At 37.5% G+C, this 19,613-nt stretch overlaps 1 protein-coding gene across 4 annotated transcripts; it reads right to left on the reverse strand.

Annotated features, from left to right (window-relative positions):
* Positions 1-892: 892 nt before the first annotated feature.
* HNRNPD (heterogeneous nuclear ribonucleoprotein D) lies at positions 893-17,885 on the reverse strand. 4 transcript variants are annotated; one of them, XM_060779334.2, is made up of 8 exons: positions 17,481-17,885; positions 7,213-7,381; positions 6,906-7,067; positions 5,314-5,445; positions 4,403-4,502; positions 4,091-4,237; positions 2,412-2,509; positions 893-1,224 (listed from the first exon to the last, which is right to left on the reverse strand). In XM_060779334.2, the coding sequence occupies exons 1-7, from the start codon at positions 17,669-17,671 to the stop codon at positions 2,442-2,444; spliced, it is 969 nt and encodes a 322-aa protein (XP_060635317.1). In that variant the 5' UTR covers positions 17,672-17,885; the 3' UTR covers positions 893-1,224; positions 2,412-2,441. The 4 variants fall into 4 exon arrangements, with proteins under 4 accessions (XP_060635317.1, XP_060635318.1, XP_060635316.1 ...); XM_060779335.2 differs by having other exon boundaries at positions 4,103-4,237; positions 17,472-17,885; XM_060779333.2 differs by having other exon boundaries at positions 17,472-17,885.
* Between the last annotated feature and the right edge of the window lie 1,728 nt (positions 17,886-19,613).

Raw genomic sequence — 19,613 nt, forward strand, 5'->3', positions numbered from 1 at the left:
CCTTACTCAGTGCTCAGCTGTAGACCTGCGTGCGTAGGCCCAAAGTGCCTGCACTGTTGCTGAGAAGTGATGGGCAAGCCCCAGCAACCACCCAGCCCCGTGTCAAGGATCTCTACCTCAGCAGCAGTGGCACAAGTTAGGTTTCCCAATTGAAGCGGGAAACAGCAGCAACCTTAAAACTATGGGGAAAGGGAGTATTTGAATAGGACTGCCCACCCATTGCTGCCAATGGGATGAGATATATGTGTGTGTGTGTATATATATATATATGTGGATGTGGGACAAAAAAACTCATTTGGAAAGGCGCAGTTTTTTGAAACTGTTCGAAAATGAAAATGGGGCCATACAAATTAAACAAATGGAAAAATCCTATACAAATGCTCGAGACTAGTAGATAAGCACTGCTATAGGACTCAAAATATAGCACAGCTAAAAGACCTCAGCTGTACATTTTTTAAAAAAAAAATTAAACATTTGCTAGAGAAAAGATCTGACAACTGGAATCACAAAATAAGATGTTTATTTTTTAAAAAATCTGAAAGTAGTGATCAAACCTTTAGTTCTCAAGCTGGTAAAGCAGAACATATGCATGGCAGACTGTTGCTTTTATAAGTAAGATACTGGAACCCTAGTATCTCTTCACTGAAGGCAGGACATCTTAGTAAATAATCCATAGGCATTTATTCAATTAGCAACTAGAAGAAAAAGTTATGTTTTCCTGGAACCTATCCCTCTGTACTGACTAAACAACAAACAGTGATTTGCACAGCTGCAAACATTCTCCCCATATTTTCCAACAGATATATAAGCTGCTTAATACCTGAAATATAGAAAATGATACATTTCAAATTCTCCAACAAGTTCTCCATTCTTGAGAAAAAGACAGCCGATGCACATTTATACAAAAGATTTTATTAAAAAACCAGTAAGACACTACTACATCATGACACTGTCACACTGGGCTTTAAACACAAGACTTGCTCTACAATACTGGGGTACAAAATGGGTGTGGGACATAAATCAAATTGATTCTTAAGCATAGCAATTAAAAAAATAAAAAGACGGTGAAAGCAATTCTGTAATGACAACGCAATCAAACTTCTGGGGACCAACATCTTACTTCCAATTCAGGAACTTGATACAAAAATTAGTTTGAACTGCTATTAGCAGGCAGCATGAGCCACCTCAAAAATGAATCTTCAAATGACAATACTGCTTGTCCACCTAGAGAAAAAGAAAGAGTGGTCAATGTTTGAAGACATTTAATTGTGGCCAAGTTACACTGTTTAGATACCCCTACGTCCCACTATGCAAATACTGTATCAACATTAATCAAGTTCTCTTTAATTAAAGCTGAACAGGAGAGTCCATGAGCTGGAAATCCACATGTGCACCACTGTTTGGAAAAGGATCTTTCCACATATCTGAAATTACTCAAGAAATACTCGTTTATTCAACCAATACCGTCAAGTAGTTCCCCAAACCATTAATACTCGACCACCACCAAGTTGTGCTACTTTGGCGAGTGGCTCTCTTTGGCCCAACATTTCTGTTAAAAGACTTATACTGGCCAGCTAAACAGTGCTACTTGTCTATTACGAGAAATACAACAAAAAGAAAAGGTTAAGTGTATACTACAAATAAATATATATTGAAAAGTCAGAGGACTTGACACAACAGGACTTCAGCTCAAGAACATCTTGCAATTACGGCTACAACGTCTATAAAAATGGGAAAAGCAAGCATTAAAATAGATTAATAATAAAATATAAAATTAAGACTGGAAAATCCAGAGACAAGCTGTATCCTTAGAAGAACAAACAGTTAAAATTATTCAGTAAGTTGACGTATTTAACCATTACTGGGCCTGTAAAAAATGCATTAAAATTACGTTACAAGTACTCTGTTTTACAAGCAAAGAAATAAGTGAAGGCAAAGCTTGAAGTATCCATTTTATTATAATGCTGATACAGGATGTTGGAAGAGACCATACCAAACGGCAGCATTCGAGAGCGTGAGCATCTCGTACCCTGTCCGCATTGAGCGGGCCTGTGAGAATCGGGAAGTCAGCGCGACACAGGGCCTGCAAGGAAGTTCCCGCTGGCGGGTACAAACAAGGTATAATATCAGAGTTAGTAGGCAATACTATTCCGCTGCAATTCCTTAATTTGTACCCATTAGCAGTACTTTACCTGTTAATTTTACTGACTTGTTAATTTATAGGGCAAAAGGCAAAAGCTTAAGAGCGCCTGTGTTACTTATCTTCAAAGTCACTACGTTACATTATGGTAAGCACTTCTGGGTGCTGTGAAATTTTAAAACATCAATCATTACAATATCTTACACAATATATTGGAAGACTACTATTAATTTATTAAGGTCAGAATTCTGCTTACAAATCTAGAGCATACCTGTTTGGGATAGGCTGCAAATGGAATAATTTAGTACGGCTTGTAGCTATTTTGATGACCTCCTCTCCGAGACACCTTCCCGTAACCACCCTGCTGATCTAAGTAACAAAAAAGACATTAAGGATTGTGTTCCATAAAACATCCAGATATTTAAGCAGGCTTTTAACCACCTACTAGTCGCACATAGAACTGTTAGAACAGAGTCTTATATTAAACTCATCAATTTAAATTTATTTAGTATGAAGTCATACACTTAATAAGATTAGCAAGGTTTTTTTTTTTTTTGGTGTCAGGAACAACTTGAGAAACTGCAAGTTGCTTCTGGTGTGAGAGAATTGGCCGTCTGCAAGGACGTTGCCCAGGGGACGCCCGGATGATTTGATGTTGTATCATCCTTGTGGGAGGCTTCTCTCATGTCCCCGCATGAAGAGCTGGACCTGATAGAGGGAGCTCATCTGCCTCTCCCCAGATTCGAACCTGTGACATGTCGGTCTTCAGTCCTGCCGGCACAGGGGTTTAACCCACTGCGCCACCGGGGGCTCCATTAGCAAGATAATTAAAGAGTTCTATATGTAAGATTCTCAAAATAAATCAACAAATTCATCAGGTTAAAAGGCTATACTTAAAAAAAATGCATGCCACTAAAGCAGTGGTTCCCAAACTTTGGGCCTCCAGGTGTTTTGGACTTCAGCTCCCACAGTTCCTAACAGCTGGTAAGCTGGCTGGGTTTTCTGGGAGTTGGAAGTCCAAAACACCTGGAGGCCCAAAGGTTGGGAACCAATGCACTAAAGCAACATTTTAGTCTCACAGCACAGAAGAAAGGATAAGCAAAAAGCATTTAACATTCATATCAAAAAGTATATGGCCAGGGCAAAAGTTTTATGTGAACTTAACTATACTAATCCACAGAATTAAAAAAAAAACCCTTTAAAAGCCAGCTAGAAAAGTGCAAGCTTAACTGTGCACCTGTGCTGCCATTAGGGGAAGTCTGCTCAAAACAATACTATTTCTTAACTCACAGGTAACAGAAATGCAACCCTGTTACTACGCCTGATTAGCATTAATTCAGAGGAAATCCAGTTGGCCATTAGAGCCTTAGTTTCTACCACTGTCTCAGCTTTCAAAACTCCCCAACTTCAAAGTAAATTTACTTGCAAGTAGGTGCACCAGCTTTCTGCTTGAGCCAGCTTGTTTCTCCCATCTTTTTCCCCTTCTGTGTGCCCTGGCAGTTCTTTGTGCAGTATACTACAAGTGCACAAATAACAATGCAGGAACAAAAATTAGGGATGCAGAAAAAAACAATGCAGAAGCAGCCTTGCACAGAAATATTGGAAAAATTAGAACACTATCAAGGAAGCTGTCACCTTACAGATTGCTTAGAGAAATTCCCTCTGTAAAAAAGAGGTGCCGTGTTTTGGTTGAAATGCTATTAAACTGTGCCTTTCATCAACCAAAAGTAAAAAATATATATACCCGAGACCAGCTTTTCTCAACCTTTTTACCCTGGAGGAACCTTTTTGCATAAAAATTATCCCATCACACTCTCTCATGGAGCCTGAGGGTTCCAGAGAAGCCTGACTGAGAATCCTTGTCCTAGACAATGATAGTTGTGCTGAAACGTGTTGCATTTAATTGTATTTTAAATATCAACACATGAGCATGCACTATCATGTACGTACTGCTATAATCACCATAGCCGTAGTAATTGTTGTAGCCTGTGTAGTCATAGCCTCCATAACCTCCATAGCCTCCACTGTTGTATCCATAGTTGCCATAGCCCTGATTCCAGTAATTACTGTATCCTGGGTTCCAGCTTTGATTGGGTCCTGTATGAGAGTTAAGAGAAGGGGTTTTCAGAAAATCTTGACACAATGTAACAGTTGGAAAATATAACATTATACTAAATATTAAGGTACACATTCATTTGTGATGGCTTTTCGTCCCTCAGATTTCAGTGTTTATATCAACATGCCAGTTATATTGAGGCTTACCTCCACCACGGCCACGGGCTCTTCCTGGAAATCCCCCTCGGACTCCCCACTGCTGTTGCTGTTGATATTGTTCTTTTGACATGGCTACTTTTATTTCACACTGAAAGAATGAGAACAAATTTATATAGGCAGTGCCATGCTTCCACAAAATTCTAGTAAACAGCTATTCTACGTTTAACATTTCAGAACACTTCAGAAGTAATCAGAAACAGCACTAATATGTAAACATAATATGATTTTAAAAAATACAATTGGATGAGAATTAGTTTTATAGCAAATGTTCATCAATCATAAAGATGCTGGTTTTTTTGTCAGTGTTGAACTAACTACTACATAATTTTTAGCAGTTTAAATTTTTTTAAAGTAGCTTGCAATTGAGATGAAACTTCCAAGTGCACATAATAATATTCCTCAGCTGCAAAATCTGCAACAAAATACTGTATTACAGGTACATTGCTCTATTCAACCCTTTTTCTGGTAAATTTCATCTTCGGGTCAATCAAAATTTTGTAGTAAATATGCTCAGGAGTATTTAAAATGCTTCTCATTCATTATATTTTAGTTTTTCTACAATACCTGGCAGATCTCCATGTTAATACCATGAATGTGAATGAACCATTTGGACATATAAGCAGTATTTAGGGTGACTAAATATGTAACGATTCCAGACAATTCAGTAATTTCATTTAAAATGATGTTACCAGATGCACTGGCCTAGTCACATTTTTACAAGTGTATTTTCCTCCTTTGCATTTACCAATAGGTATTGCCATCTGTATTCTTTCTGCCTACATTTAAGTCTTCAGAGCACTAGCTATAAACCAGGGCACAACTAGGTTTCCATTTCTAAAATGAAATTATAGGTTTCAGTTGTTACATTTTCTAAAATGCATTCATAACTTGAAACTTACCTTGCTGAGACCAACATTGTGGTATTTTTTCTCCATAATTTTCTTCACTGGCTCTTCATCTTTGAAAGTAATGAAGCAAAATCCTCGGCGCTTGTTGGTTTTGTTGTCCATGGGAAGCTCTATCGATTCCACCTATCAAGAAACACACACAAACAAAAGAACCAATAAGCATCAGCAATTACTTTTCCAAAATTAACTAACACTGCCACCAGATACAAGTTAAAGGGGACATTTCTATGAAAAAGAAACAATTTTACGATTTCTAAAAATATTTACACGGTGACTAACAAATTGTAAGTACTTTGGGAGAACTCTAGAACTCTCAAAATTCTTTTCTGACTAGACAAACTAGTCAGAAAAGACAAACTAGTCACATTTGCATTTCCACTGATTTATCTGAAGGGAATTACTATCCCCCAGTTAGTTAGTCCACTGCATTCACTAGCAAATTTCCAGTTTTCCCCCAATAGAATGGAAGTACCCTAAGGCTCTGGAAACTAATTACCACTAATTAAATTTATATCTACTGAAAGAATGAGTCACTGAAAAGTGATGTAGAGAAAGAAGAATATATGCCCTAAAATGGAAAAACAAAAGGAATAGGTTAGGAGGCTGATGTCACCAGAAAGCTAATTATATTTGTATCAGAGCACTGGTGGAACAGTAATAGATTTCTTCATATGTCAGTGAAGTGGATGAACAAGCTGCACATAAGTCTTACTTTCTGTCACGCAGCAAGCAAAATACACAAAGCAAATGAAATGATTGCATTTCTAGGCAATGCAAAAGAATAAAGAACTAGATCTTGAACAACTGTCCCACTTACCCAATAAAAAAACTACTGAGCTTTGCACATAACAGGGAAAACAGAAAATTATGAAAGTGGCATTTGTCTGCAATGCACATTTAATTCCATTAACCGTGAAACATGTCACCTCTTTGCCAGTAGGTTTGTAAGAACGTATGATTCTCAAGTTAAATTGATAACACCTGAGTTTTAATATTTAACCGAATCATGTTTTAAAATCCTACTACAAAGCTGCCATTTTATCAGGAATAAGTTTGCAAGTAAAATTTTACAGAAATGTTAGATAGCAGGAACTTCTCCTTTTAAAGCACCATAAAGTATCTTTAAGATGAGATCTGCTTCAATTGTTTGTTATTTTGTGCCCTCGGGCTATTTCTGACTTATGGTCAAAAACAAACCTATAATGGGTTTTTCAGATTTGTTCAGAGGGCAAGTGCTTTTGCTTTCCTCTGACGCTAAGATAGTGTGACTTGCCCAAGGTCATGCAGTGTCTTTCCATGACTAAGCAAGGATTCAAACCCTGGTCTCCAGAATCACACTCCAAAATTCAAGCCACTATACCACAATGATACCTACTTGTTTACTTACAGCATTTAGATACTATCCAGTTGCAAAAATCACAATACTGATCAAACTTGAAAACCATAAAGATTTGAAAAATCTATTAAAAATGCCAATGTGGATAGCCTAACAACAAATATTATTCTGCAATATTAACATAGGCAAATTTATTTATTTTTAAATGTTAAAATAACACTATAATCACAGTGGGCAGTTAACGTACCTCACCAAATCCTCCAAAGTATTCCCTTATTTTCTCTTCAGGTGTATCTGGAGACAAGCCCCCAACAAAAATCTTTTTAACTGGCTCTTTTGTTTTCATTGCTTTTGCTCTTTTAGGATCAATCACTTTGCCATTCAATTTATGTTCTTTCTGATCCATGACCTACAAAAAATTAAGAGATTTAAGAATGAGAAGTACTTCATAAACGAAAGCATCCTAAGTAACTTTTAATGGAAATTATTCAACAATTATTCTCTAGGATTATATATTGTTTCAAAAGAACGTAATGCTTTGAAAACAAATTTACCTTGTCAACACTCTCAGCCTCCTTGAACAATATAAAGCCAAAGCCTCTTGATCGTCCTGTAATAGGGTCCAACTTCAGGGTGCAATCCACAACTTCACCAAATTTAGTGAAATAGTCCTTCAGATCTTTCTTCGTAGTGTCCCAGCTAAGGCCTCCAATGAACATTTTCCTAAAAGAAGAAATGAATGGTTAGGCTACGGAAGTTGTTCTTATAGCACACAACATTCAAACTGCACTTTCATACCAATCATTCACAAGAAGACAACAAAGTATTTCAGAAACTTACTTCAAATTTACAATTATGAGAACTTTTAAAGACAAATGGTTTGAGTCCACAATCCTGCTTCATGACCCAGAGTGCACTACAAAATTAAACGTATGACATATATTCCATGCTCTAATGGCAAATCCAAGAGAGGTAAGCTATTTATGCTATTATGAGCACCATTATAGGATTGTCACTGCATGAAGAGAAGATTAATGTGTTTTTCCAAAACGCTGACATGGCCATCTGAACGATCATTATAAAATTCATCAAATACGATAACCATCTACACAAATATACTGACCTATCCTACAATTTCAATGCTTGGGTGGTTCTTTCAAAAGGAGGCATGTAACACAAACTTTACTAAACTGTACATCAAATCTAACCAGAATGTATCTTAACAAGAGGAAAGGTAGGCAGTTAAGTGTCTTTCCAGCGTGTTTCTATGACACCTTCAGCCTGACCACTGGACAAGCAGAACTTGGCAACTGCAAGCTAAAATATTTAGGAGGGGCTCATGTGCCTAAGTCCTCCAAATCAGACCGCGCGATAACAGTAAAACCTGATTCATTCCTCTACTCTGTTAGCCAATACAAGGTTACACCCTGCTGAATAATACAACAATTTGCATTCAATGAGCATTCAGAACAAATTCCTATAAATTTTCTGTAACACAAGTTAACACAGTACGCACCAAAAAACACTAAAAGTTGTGGAAATTAATTCCTATATGAACTAGTGTTGCTTATTTAAAGTACAGATATCGTTATGACAGATCTGTTATATCAAATATACTACTTAGCAGCAATTTTCCAATAGGCTGGAACATGTTCTGCCACTCCCTGAAACACAGAAGCCAAACCGGTAATTTATTATGTAAGTTTCAAAAGTTCCCAAAGAAGCCCATGTCTGGAGAAACCCAATGCTCAATTATTCTGAGATGAATGGGAGAGGGGAGTTTGCCCATAAGCCAAAAAATCTTCTTTTTTTACCCCTACTCAGAAAAAAAGAAACAAGCCTTATTTAGGCAAGCTTTGCCTTTACCCAAGCAAACAGCAATGGCGCTCCTGAGCTTCAAACTGTGCCTTTGCCTGCAAGATTATGTGATGTAATGTGCCACTTTTAGGAAGAGTACCCATATTCTGGGACAGATTTCACTTTCACATCAAAGAATCAAAAAAAGTGTTATTTGGTAACTGAGAACATGAATAGAAATAGCAGAATCTGAAATCTTCCTGAAGCTATATTCTGCAGCAACTTATGAAAACAAGTATTACTAGAAGATAAAAGGAGGAACACTATTAGTTTAAGCTATTGGTTTTAAGAAGAAATTCTATATTGTGTAGAATATAATAATCGCATCAGAAGCCTTCACTAAACACATGCTTGACAAGTGCCAAAAGCTGCTCACCCATCACATGCCACAGTAGGAATAGGTGATTGTTAATCCAATTTAGGTTTATAATACCACAACACAAATGAAGACCTGCTGAATTTCAAGATCCTCTTTGAATAAAGTCCAATATGGAAATGTGCCTAATGACGTTGGTGAACTACTTATTCCTGACTAAATCTGAGTAAATACATGTATGGAAACTGAGAGAACACAACTGCACAATTGTAAGTGGAATCACAGCCATACCTAAAGAGACCTAAACACACACCCCACACCAAGAAGGGTTACTAAGGCAAGTCAACAGTTCTTGTAAAAAGGATGTACTTGCTCACGTGGAGCAGATTCATATTAAAAGGCATTAGACACACCTGTTTTGCTTAATCTACACTTTTCCAGAATTTAACACACTGCACAACAAATCCAGTATAGTTTACGAAACACTCATACTAGGATTAGGTTTTTAATGGTGTGAAACAACACACAGGATTATTTCTGCAAGGTTTTTACTTTCCACACTTCCATGATTACAATCTCAGCACCCTCCCTTCCTGTATGCAAATACTAATCTACCCTCCACATTTGCTGCATTTAGGGGTGATCAGAAAAAGTGGAAAACTATGAATAAAAAAAACACTCTCTTAATCTGAGAGAACATCTCACCGAGAAACTCTACATGTACCAGCACAATTCTATGATCAACGTCTACTTGAAACTGACTACTGAATCAAACTGGAGGACATACAAATGCATAATGAAGTGTTCTTTATAAGAATCTCCAGTTCTCCAACACAACTCTACCATAGTCACATTAGTGAACCTAGATTCCTAAGGGAACATATTGGGAATAATCAAATTTACGAAAGTGAAATCTGCAAACGCAGGTGGCCAACTGAAATATCCAAACATTTTTAGAAATGTGGATCAAACTCCAGGATCCATAGTCCACATATTCTTAACAAATAGTTCTATTGGCTCAGGAAAGGACTAGATAGAATTCTCAAAAGCCATATTAAAACTGCCAGAAGCGTTATACCACTTCACATACAGAATTACCTGCAGTCGAGATATGTCCTCAGATTACCTAATAGGCTACTTTGTGGAGTCCAGTATACTACATAAAATTATGCAAGAGCAAAATATTTCATTAAAAATATAGTTTAAATATTTAAATGAGGCCTATTTTTCCCTTTAGTACCTTAACAATCATCCAAGCTAAAACCTTGACAAAAAAAATTGAGTTCTTGTATTTAATTCAAAGACGATCACCCTCACTGTAATATTCTAGTTCTATAATTACTGCTAATAGTTCTTTCTCAAGATTAATCACAACACACTACTTAGGGAGTATATTAAAAATATTAAACTTCATTGCAAGGCTCCCAAAATATGTTAAAAAAAACAGAAGGCCAACAAACACGTTAACAATCTCAATATTCCAAATCCAAGGAGGAGACTTACTGCATTTTGCTTCAACCTCAGCTTTTGAACCACAGCATCCCTGTCTTGTAGACTACATTACATTAATTAGGAATGAATTTTAAAATTCATTCCAATAATTTGGAATGAATTTTTCACTACAAAAAGTACTTGACAAGCTGATTTGCTAAATTAACCTTAATATTTTTATCCATTATATAATATCTGTAATATGCGTTTGAGGAAACAAGTGATTGCACTAACATACCATATAATCATCATAATCACATTACAAACCACATAATCAAGGATCAAAAGCCTTAAAATACAATGCTACTTATTAGTGGACAACTTAACCATTAAGCTCTCCATCTTCTTGCAGACATCCTCATAGGAGAAACAGCAACATGTTCTAATTGTCAACAAAAACTTCTAAATATGAAAAAAAGTCTAAAAATATCACACGCAGGCACTGATGCAGTGCCAAGGTGATAAGACTTAATGACAGCACAAAAGATTAGAGGAGAGTACTCATATGAAAACTGAAAAGAATATATTGTGTCCTACAATGCAAGAATTTCTGGCCCTCTGTGTATATAACATAAATACTTGATTTAAAAAAGTCTCTTGCAGCATACAAGAGAAAGGGAAAGAAAAAAGAAATGTGGCAGCACCTTTAAGACTAACTGGTTTTTTATTTTTCCATGATCTTTCATGGGTATAAACACTTCTTCAGATGCAGTATGTGGGATAAACATTTATGTCATGTAACTCTAATAACAGCTGGGTATCTTCAGCTAGCCATCTGCTACATTTGACAGAGGCCTGTTAACACATTATCTCTCACAATTCACAACTGCGCTCCAGTTTGCTCTCTTCTAACCCCCTTCAAGCTTGTTTATTTTAAATCACCCAATTTCTTTTCATTCACATTGATCAAGACCACAGCTGTGCAATTACCACATATGGCTTGTCTGAATGCATTTCCAAATCCTGTTTTAAATACTATAAAGCATTTGGGACATGATTTATTTCAGGACACTATTAACTCTGTATATAGTTTAGATCCCTGTCTAGCAACTGAATTACATCTAAAGCACAACAATCCAAAGGAGCTCTATTTTCTTGCTTGTTCTACCCAAAAACTTTATGGGGCTGCTCATATTTGCTTTTGTCATTGATCAATGTTTTGCATTCTGCCTTAAAATACATTTAAAACAAAAAAAACCCAACTGAAGTATGTTACAAGGCTCTACTGGTGTGTTCTTTGCATGCTGAGCCCAATACAGCTTGAATATCCCTTATCTCAAATGTTTGGTATGTGGGGCGGGGGGCGGGGGGTGGGGGGTGGGGTTATATATGTACTTACAAATATGTCCATAAGTACTTATCTTGGAAATAGGATCCAAAAATAATATGAAATACATTTATGTTTCATGTACACCTTATACAAATACCCTGGAAGTACTTTTACACACAATATTTTAATAATTATATGCATGAAGCATACCTTGTGTGCACTGAATATCAGGAGGCAAAGGTGACACTATCTTAGCCACCATGTGAATCATTTATTTCAGAATGCTAGGTAAGAATACTCAATCTGTACTGGCAGCATACATGTTCCTGCCATGAACATCTAGATGAGTCCTTTAGAATTATAGAGTTGGAAGAGACCCCAGAGGCCATTCAGTCAAACACCCTGCAATGCAAGACACAACAAAATGGCTCCCAAACACATGGCCACCCAGCCTCCTCCAGAAAAAAGAGACTCCACTACACTCCCAGGCAACATATTCCATTGTTGAAGAGCTCTTACTGTCAGGAAGCTATTCCTAATGTTTAGGCGGAACTTCTTTTTCCTCAATATCCTTTATCTATCCTTGGTTGAGATAAAAACGTTAATGTCCTCCCTTCAACCACCTTACAACACAAAATGGACAAAGCAGAAATAAATGGGGATCACTCCTTGTAAAAGGTGCATAAAAGGCACTGCATTGTTGCCATTAATCCAGACTCTGTCACTGTAGGCCTCAAGCGTACAATCTCATCCTTATAAAGCAATCTGAAAAAAACCCAAATTCCAAAAGCTCCTAGAATTTCCTTTCTTTAGCTTCTTGTTTGATTTGAAACCCACAAATCAAAGTCACTTCGGAGAAAGTTCACATCTACCTTGCTGCTAAGGCAATTTCCAAAGAGCGACATAAACAAGGCAGAGGAATTGTTGGTAACGTACAGGAGAGCCCACAGCACTCTGGAGCAACTTCCCATAGAAAGCAATGCAGCTGGCCCTCATATCCAGATTAAGCCACCAACAGCATAAAAACTGCATTTTCAAAACATCTCAAAAAACAAACCTCATGTTTTGCCAGTTTACACATACCACTATGCTGTTGTATATAATGGGACTTGAACATCAACAGATTTAGATATCCACAGAGGTCCTGGAAATGCATTGCTACATTTAGAATCATAGAATTGGAAGACACCACGTGGGCCATCCAGTCCAACCCCATTCTGCCAAGAAGCAGGAAAATTGCATTCAAAGCACCTCCAACAGATGGTCATCCAGCCTCTGTTTAAAAGCTTCCAAAGAAGGAACCTCCACAACACCCCGGGACAGAGTTCCACTGCTGAACAGCATTCACAGTTAGGAAGTGCCTCCTAATGTTCAAGTGGAATCTCCTTTCCTGTAGTTACACAACCACCGATCATTTCAATTTCCGCCTCTGCAACCCAGTATTCCTATGTTCTATTGGTAGACCACAACCCAAACGTAAGTCAACAGTGTGATGTGGCAATTTAAACAAGCAATGCAATTCTAGGCTGCATTGATAGGAGCACACTGTCCAGACTGAATGAATAGCCCCACTCTATTAAAAGTAGGCCTAACTAACAGTACATCCCATACTATATCATAAACTCTGTACCAATGTGATACTAATATTGAAATACAGTAATCGAAAGAAAGTAAAGACAAACTTTATGCCACACAGTTCTGCTGTATTATACATGCATTTATCATTTTTATTTAAAGCATTACAGTACTAGGGAGAAAATCCAACAGTGGAATATGCTGCTGCCTAGGAGGATGGTGAAGTCTCCTTCTCTGGATATACAATATATAAAACATGTATTAATCCAGTAATGAAAAAATTAAGACAAAGCCAAACTTAGCTTACAGTTAAACTGTGTAACATGATTATACGTGTATTTTAATTTTTGTTTAAAGAACTGGAGACAGTGGAATATGTTGCAGCCTGGGTGGATGGTGAAATCTCCTTGCTTGGATATATAATATATATTAATGTAGTAATTAAAACATAAAGATAAACTTAACTTAATCTGTGTAACACTGATATATACGTGTATTTAAATTTTTGTTTAAAATATGCTGCTGCCCGGGTGAGTGGTGAAGTCTTCTTCTCTGGATATACTGTTACATATATAGTAAGGTAAAGGTATTCCCCTGACATTAAGTCCAGTGGTGTCCGACTCTGTGGTGTGGTGCTCATCTCCATTTCTAAGCCAAAGAGCTGGCGTTGTTCATAGACACCTCCAAGGTCATGTGGCCAGCATGACTGCATGGAGAGCTGTTACCTTCCTGCCAGAGCGGTACCTATTGATCTACTCACATTTGCATGTTTTCAAACTGCTTGGTTGGCAGAAGCTGGGGTTGACAGCGGAAGCTTACGCCGCTCCCCGGATTCAAACCTGCGACCTTTCGGTCAACAAGCTTAGCGGTTCAGTGGTTTAACCCACTGCGCCACAGGGGGCTCCCTTACATATATATAGTAATGTAAATATTAAGACAAACTTAACATACAGTAAAAAGGTAATACGATTATATATGTATTTTAATATTATATTCAAAGTATAAGGAAGAACTGGGGACAGTGGAATATGCTGTTGCCTCTGGGCGGATAAAGCCTTCTTCTCTGGATATACTCTCATATATATAGTAACTAAAATATTAAGACAAACTTCATAGTAAAACTATAATACTGTAATGCATTTAAAGCATAAGGAAGAATTGGGGGCTGGATGATTGGTGAATTCTCCTTGCCTGGATATACTATTCTATAATATAATACATATTAATATTGTAATTAAAAGATAAAGACAAACTTTACGTAAGACATGTACCACTATTATATCTGCATTTTACTTTTTTACTTAAAGTATTACAGTATGAGGAAAACTGGGGACTGTGGAATATGCTGCCTCTGGGCGGGTGAAGCCTTCTTCTCTAGATATAATCTCATATATTATATATTATTTAAAATATTAAGACAAACTTAACATACAGTAAAACTGTAATATGATTATATATCTATTTTAATTTTTTACTTAAAGTATAAGGAAGAACTGGGGACAGCGAAATATCCTGCTGCCTTGGTGGGTCATCAAATCTCCTTGCCTGGATATTATTTAATATATTATATATTGATATAGTAATTGAAAGATAAAGACAAACTTAACTTAAACTGTGATAAACGATTATATGTGTATTTTAATCTTTTTTAAGTATTACAGCATGAGGAAGAACTTGGGACAGTGGAATATGCTGCTGCCTCTGGGCAGGTGGTGAATTTTTCTTCTCTAGGTACACTATTACATGCATACATACACACATACACACACACATATATGCACACACATTGAAGTATTAAGGGAAACCTAACCTAAAATAAAACTGTAACACTATTGGGGGATGGGGGAGGGGATGTAAAATCAATAGACACAAGTGGGAGATAAAGGTGGATTAGGCATGGGTAAGAACACTAAGAAAATGATATTTTATATGTATTCTGAAATGGTGATAAATTGTGATATTTTTCTACCTGCATGCAATAAAAAAAGTATTTTTAAAAAACTGTAACATTATTATATATGTATTTTATTTTTTTACTTTAAGTATTACAGTATGAATAATTTCCAACAATGGAATTAGTAATTAAAATATTAAGGCAAACTGAACTTACGGTAAAACTGCAACACTGTTATACATGTTTGTTTTTTTTACTTAAAAGTATTACAGTTTTGGGAAGAAATTGGGACAGTGGAATATGCTGCTGCCTGGGCGGGTGGTGAAATCTCCTTGCCTTGATATTCTATCTCATAGATAGATAGATAGATAAATACAAACTTAATTGAAATATTAAGGCAAACTTAACCTACAATAAAACTGTAACACTATTTTATATATATTTACGACATTTATATGCCACCCTTCTCACCCGGAAGGGGACTCAGAACGGCTTACAAGATATATATTTATACAATATATTATATTATTAGCATAGTACAATATCAGTATTAAATATTACTATGTTGTACTATACCATTATATTGTAATATTAGTAGCATTACATGTAATATAAATATATAATTATAGTATCATATAACTATTAGTATTATATTTCATTACATTATATTATAAATATATCTATATATAAGGTATTATATTACATTATATAATATTGTTAGTAATATTAAATTTAATATAAATATATAAATATAATACCATATTACTATTAGTATTATATTGCATTACATTATATTATAAATATTATATGTATATACAATATATTAATTATATAATATTGTCAGTAATATTAAATTTAATATAAATATACTATTATAATATCATATTACTATTAGTCTTATATTGCATTACAATATATTATAAATATTATAGGTATATACAAGATATATTAATTATATAATATTGTTAGTAATATTATATTACATTATTAGCATAGTACAATATCAGTATTAAATATTACTACATTGTACTATACCATTATATTGTAATATTACAATATAATTATATTGTAATATAAATATAATTTTATTATATATTACTATTGGTATTATATTGCATTACATTATTATATTAAAAATATATGTATATACATTACATTATTAACATAGTACAATATCAGTATAACATCTTACTATATTGTACTATACCATTATATTGTAGTATTAGTAATATTACATGTAATATAAATAAAATTTTATTATATATTACTATTAGTATTATATTGCATTACATTATAATATAAATATATGCATATACAATATATTATTTATTTATTTATTATTTACGACATTTATATGCTGCCCTTCTCATCCCGAAGGGGACTTAGAGCGGCTTACAAGGTATATATACATACAATATATTATTAACATAGTACAATATCAGTTTTAAATATTGCTATATTGCACTATATCAATTATACTGTAATATGATTAGTAATATCACATGTAATATAAATTTATAATTATGATATATTACTATGAGTATTATATTGCATTACATTATGTTATAAATATTATATGTATATACAATATATTATATTACATTATATAATATTAGTAAAAATTTACATTGTATATAAAATTACATGTATATACAATACATTATATTACATTACATATATATTATTTTATTAGCATGGTACAATATCAGTATTTTAATTTTTTACTTCGAGTATTACAGTCTGAGGAAGACCTGTGGGGGGAGGGGCCTCTCTCTCTCTCTCTCTGGGAGTTTTCAAAGCAGAAACTGGATGGCCATCTGTCGGGGGGGGGGGGGGGCTTTGATTGAGACTTTCTGCATGGCGGAAGGGAATGGGGAAGGGGGACTCAAAAATTTATTATTTGCTTTTAAGTTTATTGTGTATTATGTATGTTGTGTTGTTGGCGGCCTTGGACTTTGTGAGCCGCATCGAGTCCTTCGGGAGATTTTGCGGGGTATAAATAATGTTAATAATAATAATAATAATAATAATAATAATGGCCATCTGTCGGGGGGGGGGCTTTGATTGTGACTTCCTGCATGGCGGAAGGGAATGGGGAAGCGGGGGGAGGGGTGGGGCCTCTCTCTCTCTGGGAGTTTTCAAAGCAGAAACTGGATGGCCATCTGTCGGGGGGGCTTTGATTGTGACTTCCTGCATGGCGGAAGAGAATGGGGAAGCGGGGGGAGGGGTGGGGCCTCTCTCTCTCTGGGAGTTTTCAAAGCAGAAACTGGATAGCCATCTGTCGGGGGGGCTTTGATTGTGACTTCCTGCATGGCGGAAGGGAATGGGGGGAGGGGGACACACAGCACACACCACACACGCGTCGCGCACCCCCGTTTCCCAGGCCCGGTTCGGTTCGGTTGAAACATACCCAACGTACCCTTCATCCTCCTCATTCTTGCTGGCGTCGATTTTGGCGCCTTCGGATTCGCCGCCGCCCCCTCCGCCGCCGCCGCCTTCCGCGCCGTCCTCTTCGTCGTTCCCTCCGACCGCGACTCCCTCCAGCTGCTCAGCCTCCTCGTCAAAGGCCTCGGCAGCGCCTGCGTCGCCCATGAAGTCTTGGTCCGACATGTTGGGAGTTGAGGAGAAAGCGGGAGTCGGCAAAACGGGGAGGAAAGCCGGCTCAAACTGAAGCAGCCTCGCTCTCCTCTCTTTCTCTTCCTTTCTTTCTCTCTCTCACGCCTTCTCTCTTTCTCTCTCTGTCTCTCTCTTGCGCTTTAATGGCGCCGCCTCGCTGATCCCAACCTAAAATGGCGGACGGAAGGAATGCGGCGGCGGTGGTGGTGGCGTCGCGGTCACGTGCCCGGCGCCCTACTTACTGTCCCTCTCCCGCTCGCTGATTGGAGAACAAGGGAAAGCGCGCCCTGACGCGGTCTCCGATTGGTCGGGGGGAAGCGCGCGCTGGCCCGCTCCCTGATTGGCTAAGAGAAAGCGCGCCCTGACCCGCTCTCTGATTGGCCGAGGGGAAGAAACGGGGAGCAAGGAAAGATGACGCCTGTCTCGCGTGTTGGCCAAACATGGCGGCTTTCCCACTGATTTCTTGTGGGTTTTTTCGGGCTATATGGCCATGTTCTAGAGGCATTTCTCCTGACGTTTCGCCTGCATCTATGGCAGGCATCCTCAGAGGGTGAGGTCTGGAGCTGGGAAAAAAGGGGGGTTTATATATCTGTGGAAAGACCAGGGTGAGACAAAAGGCTACTGTAAGATGGGCTAGGTGTGAATCTTTTCAATTGACCACCTTGATTAGCATACAATGGGCTGACTGTGCCTGGAGCAAACTCTTAATGAAAGGTGATTAGATGTCCCTGCCTGTTTTTCTCTCTGCTGTTTTAATTTTAGAATTTTTTAATACTGGTAGCCAGACTTTGTTCATTTTCATGGTTTCTTCCTTTCTGTTGAAATTGTCCACATGTTTGTGGATTTCAATGGCTTCTCTGTGTAGCCTGACATGGTGGTTGTGAGAGTGGTCCAGCATTTTTGTGTTCTCAAATAGAATGCTGTGTCCAGGTTGGTTCATCAGGTGCTCTGCTATGGCTGATTTCTCTGGTTGGAGTAGTCTGCAGTGCCTTTCATGTTCCTTGATGCGTGTCTGGGCGCTGCGTTTGGTGGTCCCTATGTAGACTTGTCCACAGCTGCATGGTACACGGTAGACTCCTGCAGAGGTGAGAGGATCCCTCTTGTCCTTTGCTGAACGTAGCATTTGTTGAATTTTCTTGGTGGGTTTGTAGATTGTTTGTATGTTGTGTTTCCTCATCAGCTTCCCTATCCGGTCAGTGGTTCCCTTGATGTATGGCAGGGACACTTTTCCTCTGGGTGGATCTTCATCTTTATTCTTGTGGCTTGTTCTTGGTCTTGCAGCTCTTCTGATGTCTGAGGTGGAGTATCCATTGGCCTGTAGAGCCCAGTTGAGGTGGTTCAGTTCACCTTGGAGGAGGTGGGGTTCACAGATTCTTTTTGCACGGTCTGCCAAGGCTTTGATGGTGCTTCTTTTTTGACTTGGGTGATGGTTGGAGTTTTTATGTAGATATCTGTCTGTGTGTGTGGGTTTTCTGTAGACGGTGTGACCCAATTGTTGATCTGGTTTGCGGATGACTAGGACATCTAGAAAAGGCAGTCTTCCTTCCTTTTCTATTTCCATAGTGAACTGGATGTTAGGGTGGATGCTGTTAAGATGTTCCAGGAACCTGTTGAGTTCTTCTTCTCCATGGCTCCAAATGGTGAAAGTGTCATCCACATATCTGAACCATATAGTGGGCTTTTTGGTTGCTGTTTCAAGAGCTTGTTTTTCAAATTGTTCCATGTAGAAGTTAGCTATGACTGGGCTGAGAGGGCTCCCCATAGCTACTCCATCTTTCTGTTCGTAGAATTCATTGTCCCACTGAAAATAGCTGGTGGTGAGGCAATGGTGAAACAGCGCCGTGATGTCTTCTGGGAACCTCTGGAAATGTATTGTCGAAGCCTTCGACAATACATTTCCCACTGATTCTAGGCAAGGCCTGGGCCAACTTGGGCC

This window comes from Anolis sagrei, chromosome 5 (genome assembly GCF_037176765.1).
Source record: "Anolis sagrei isolate rAnoSag1 chromosome 5, rAnoSag1.mat, whole genome shotgun sequence".
Classification (NCBI taxonomy): domain Eukaryota; kingdom Metazoa; phylum Chordata; class Lepidosauria; order Squamata; family Dactyloidae; genus Anolis; species Anolis sagrei.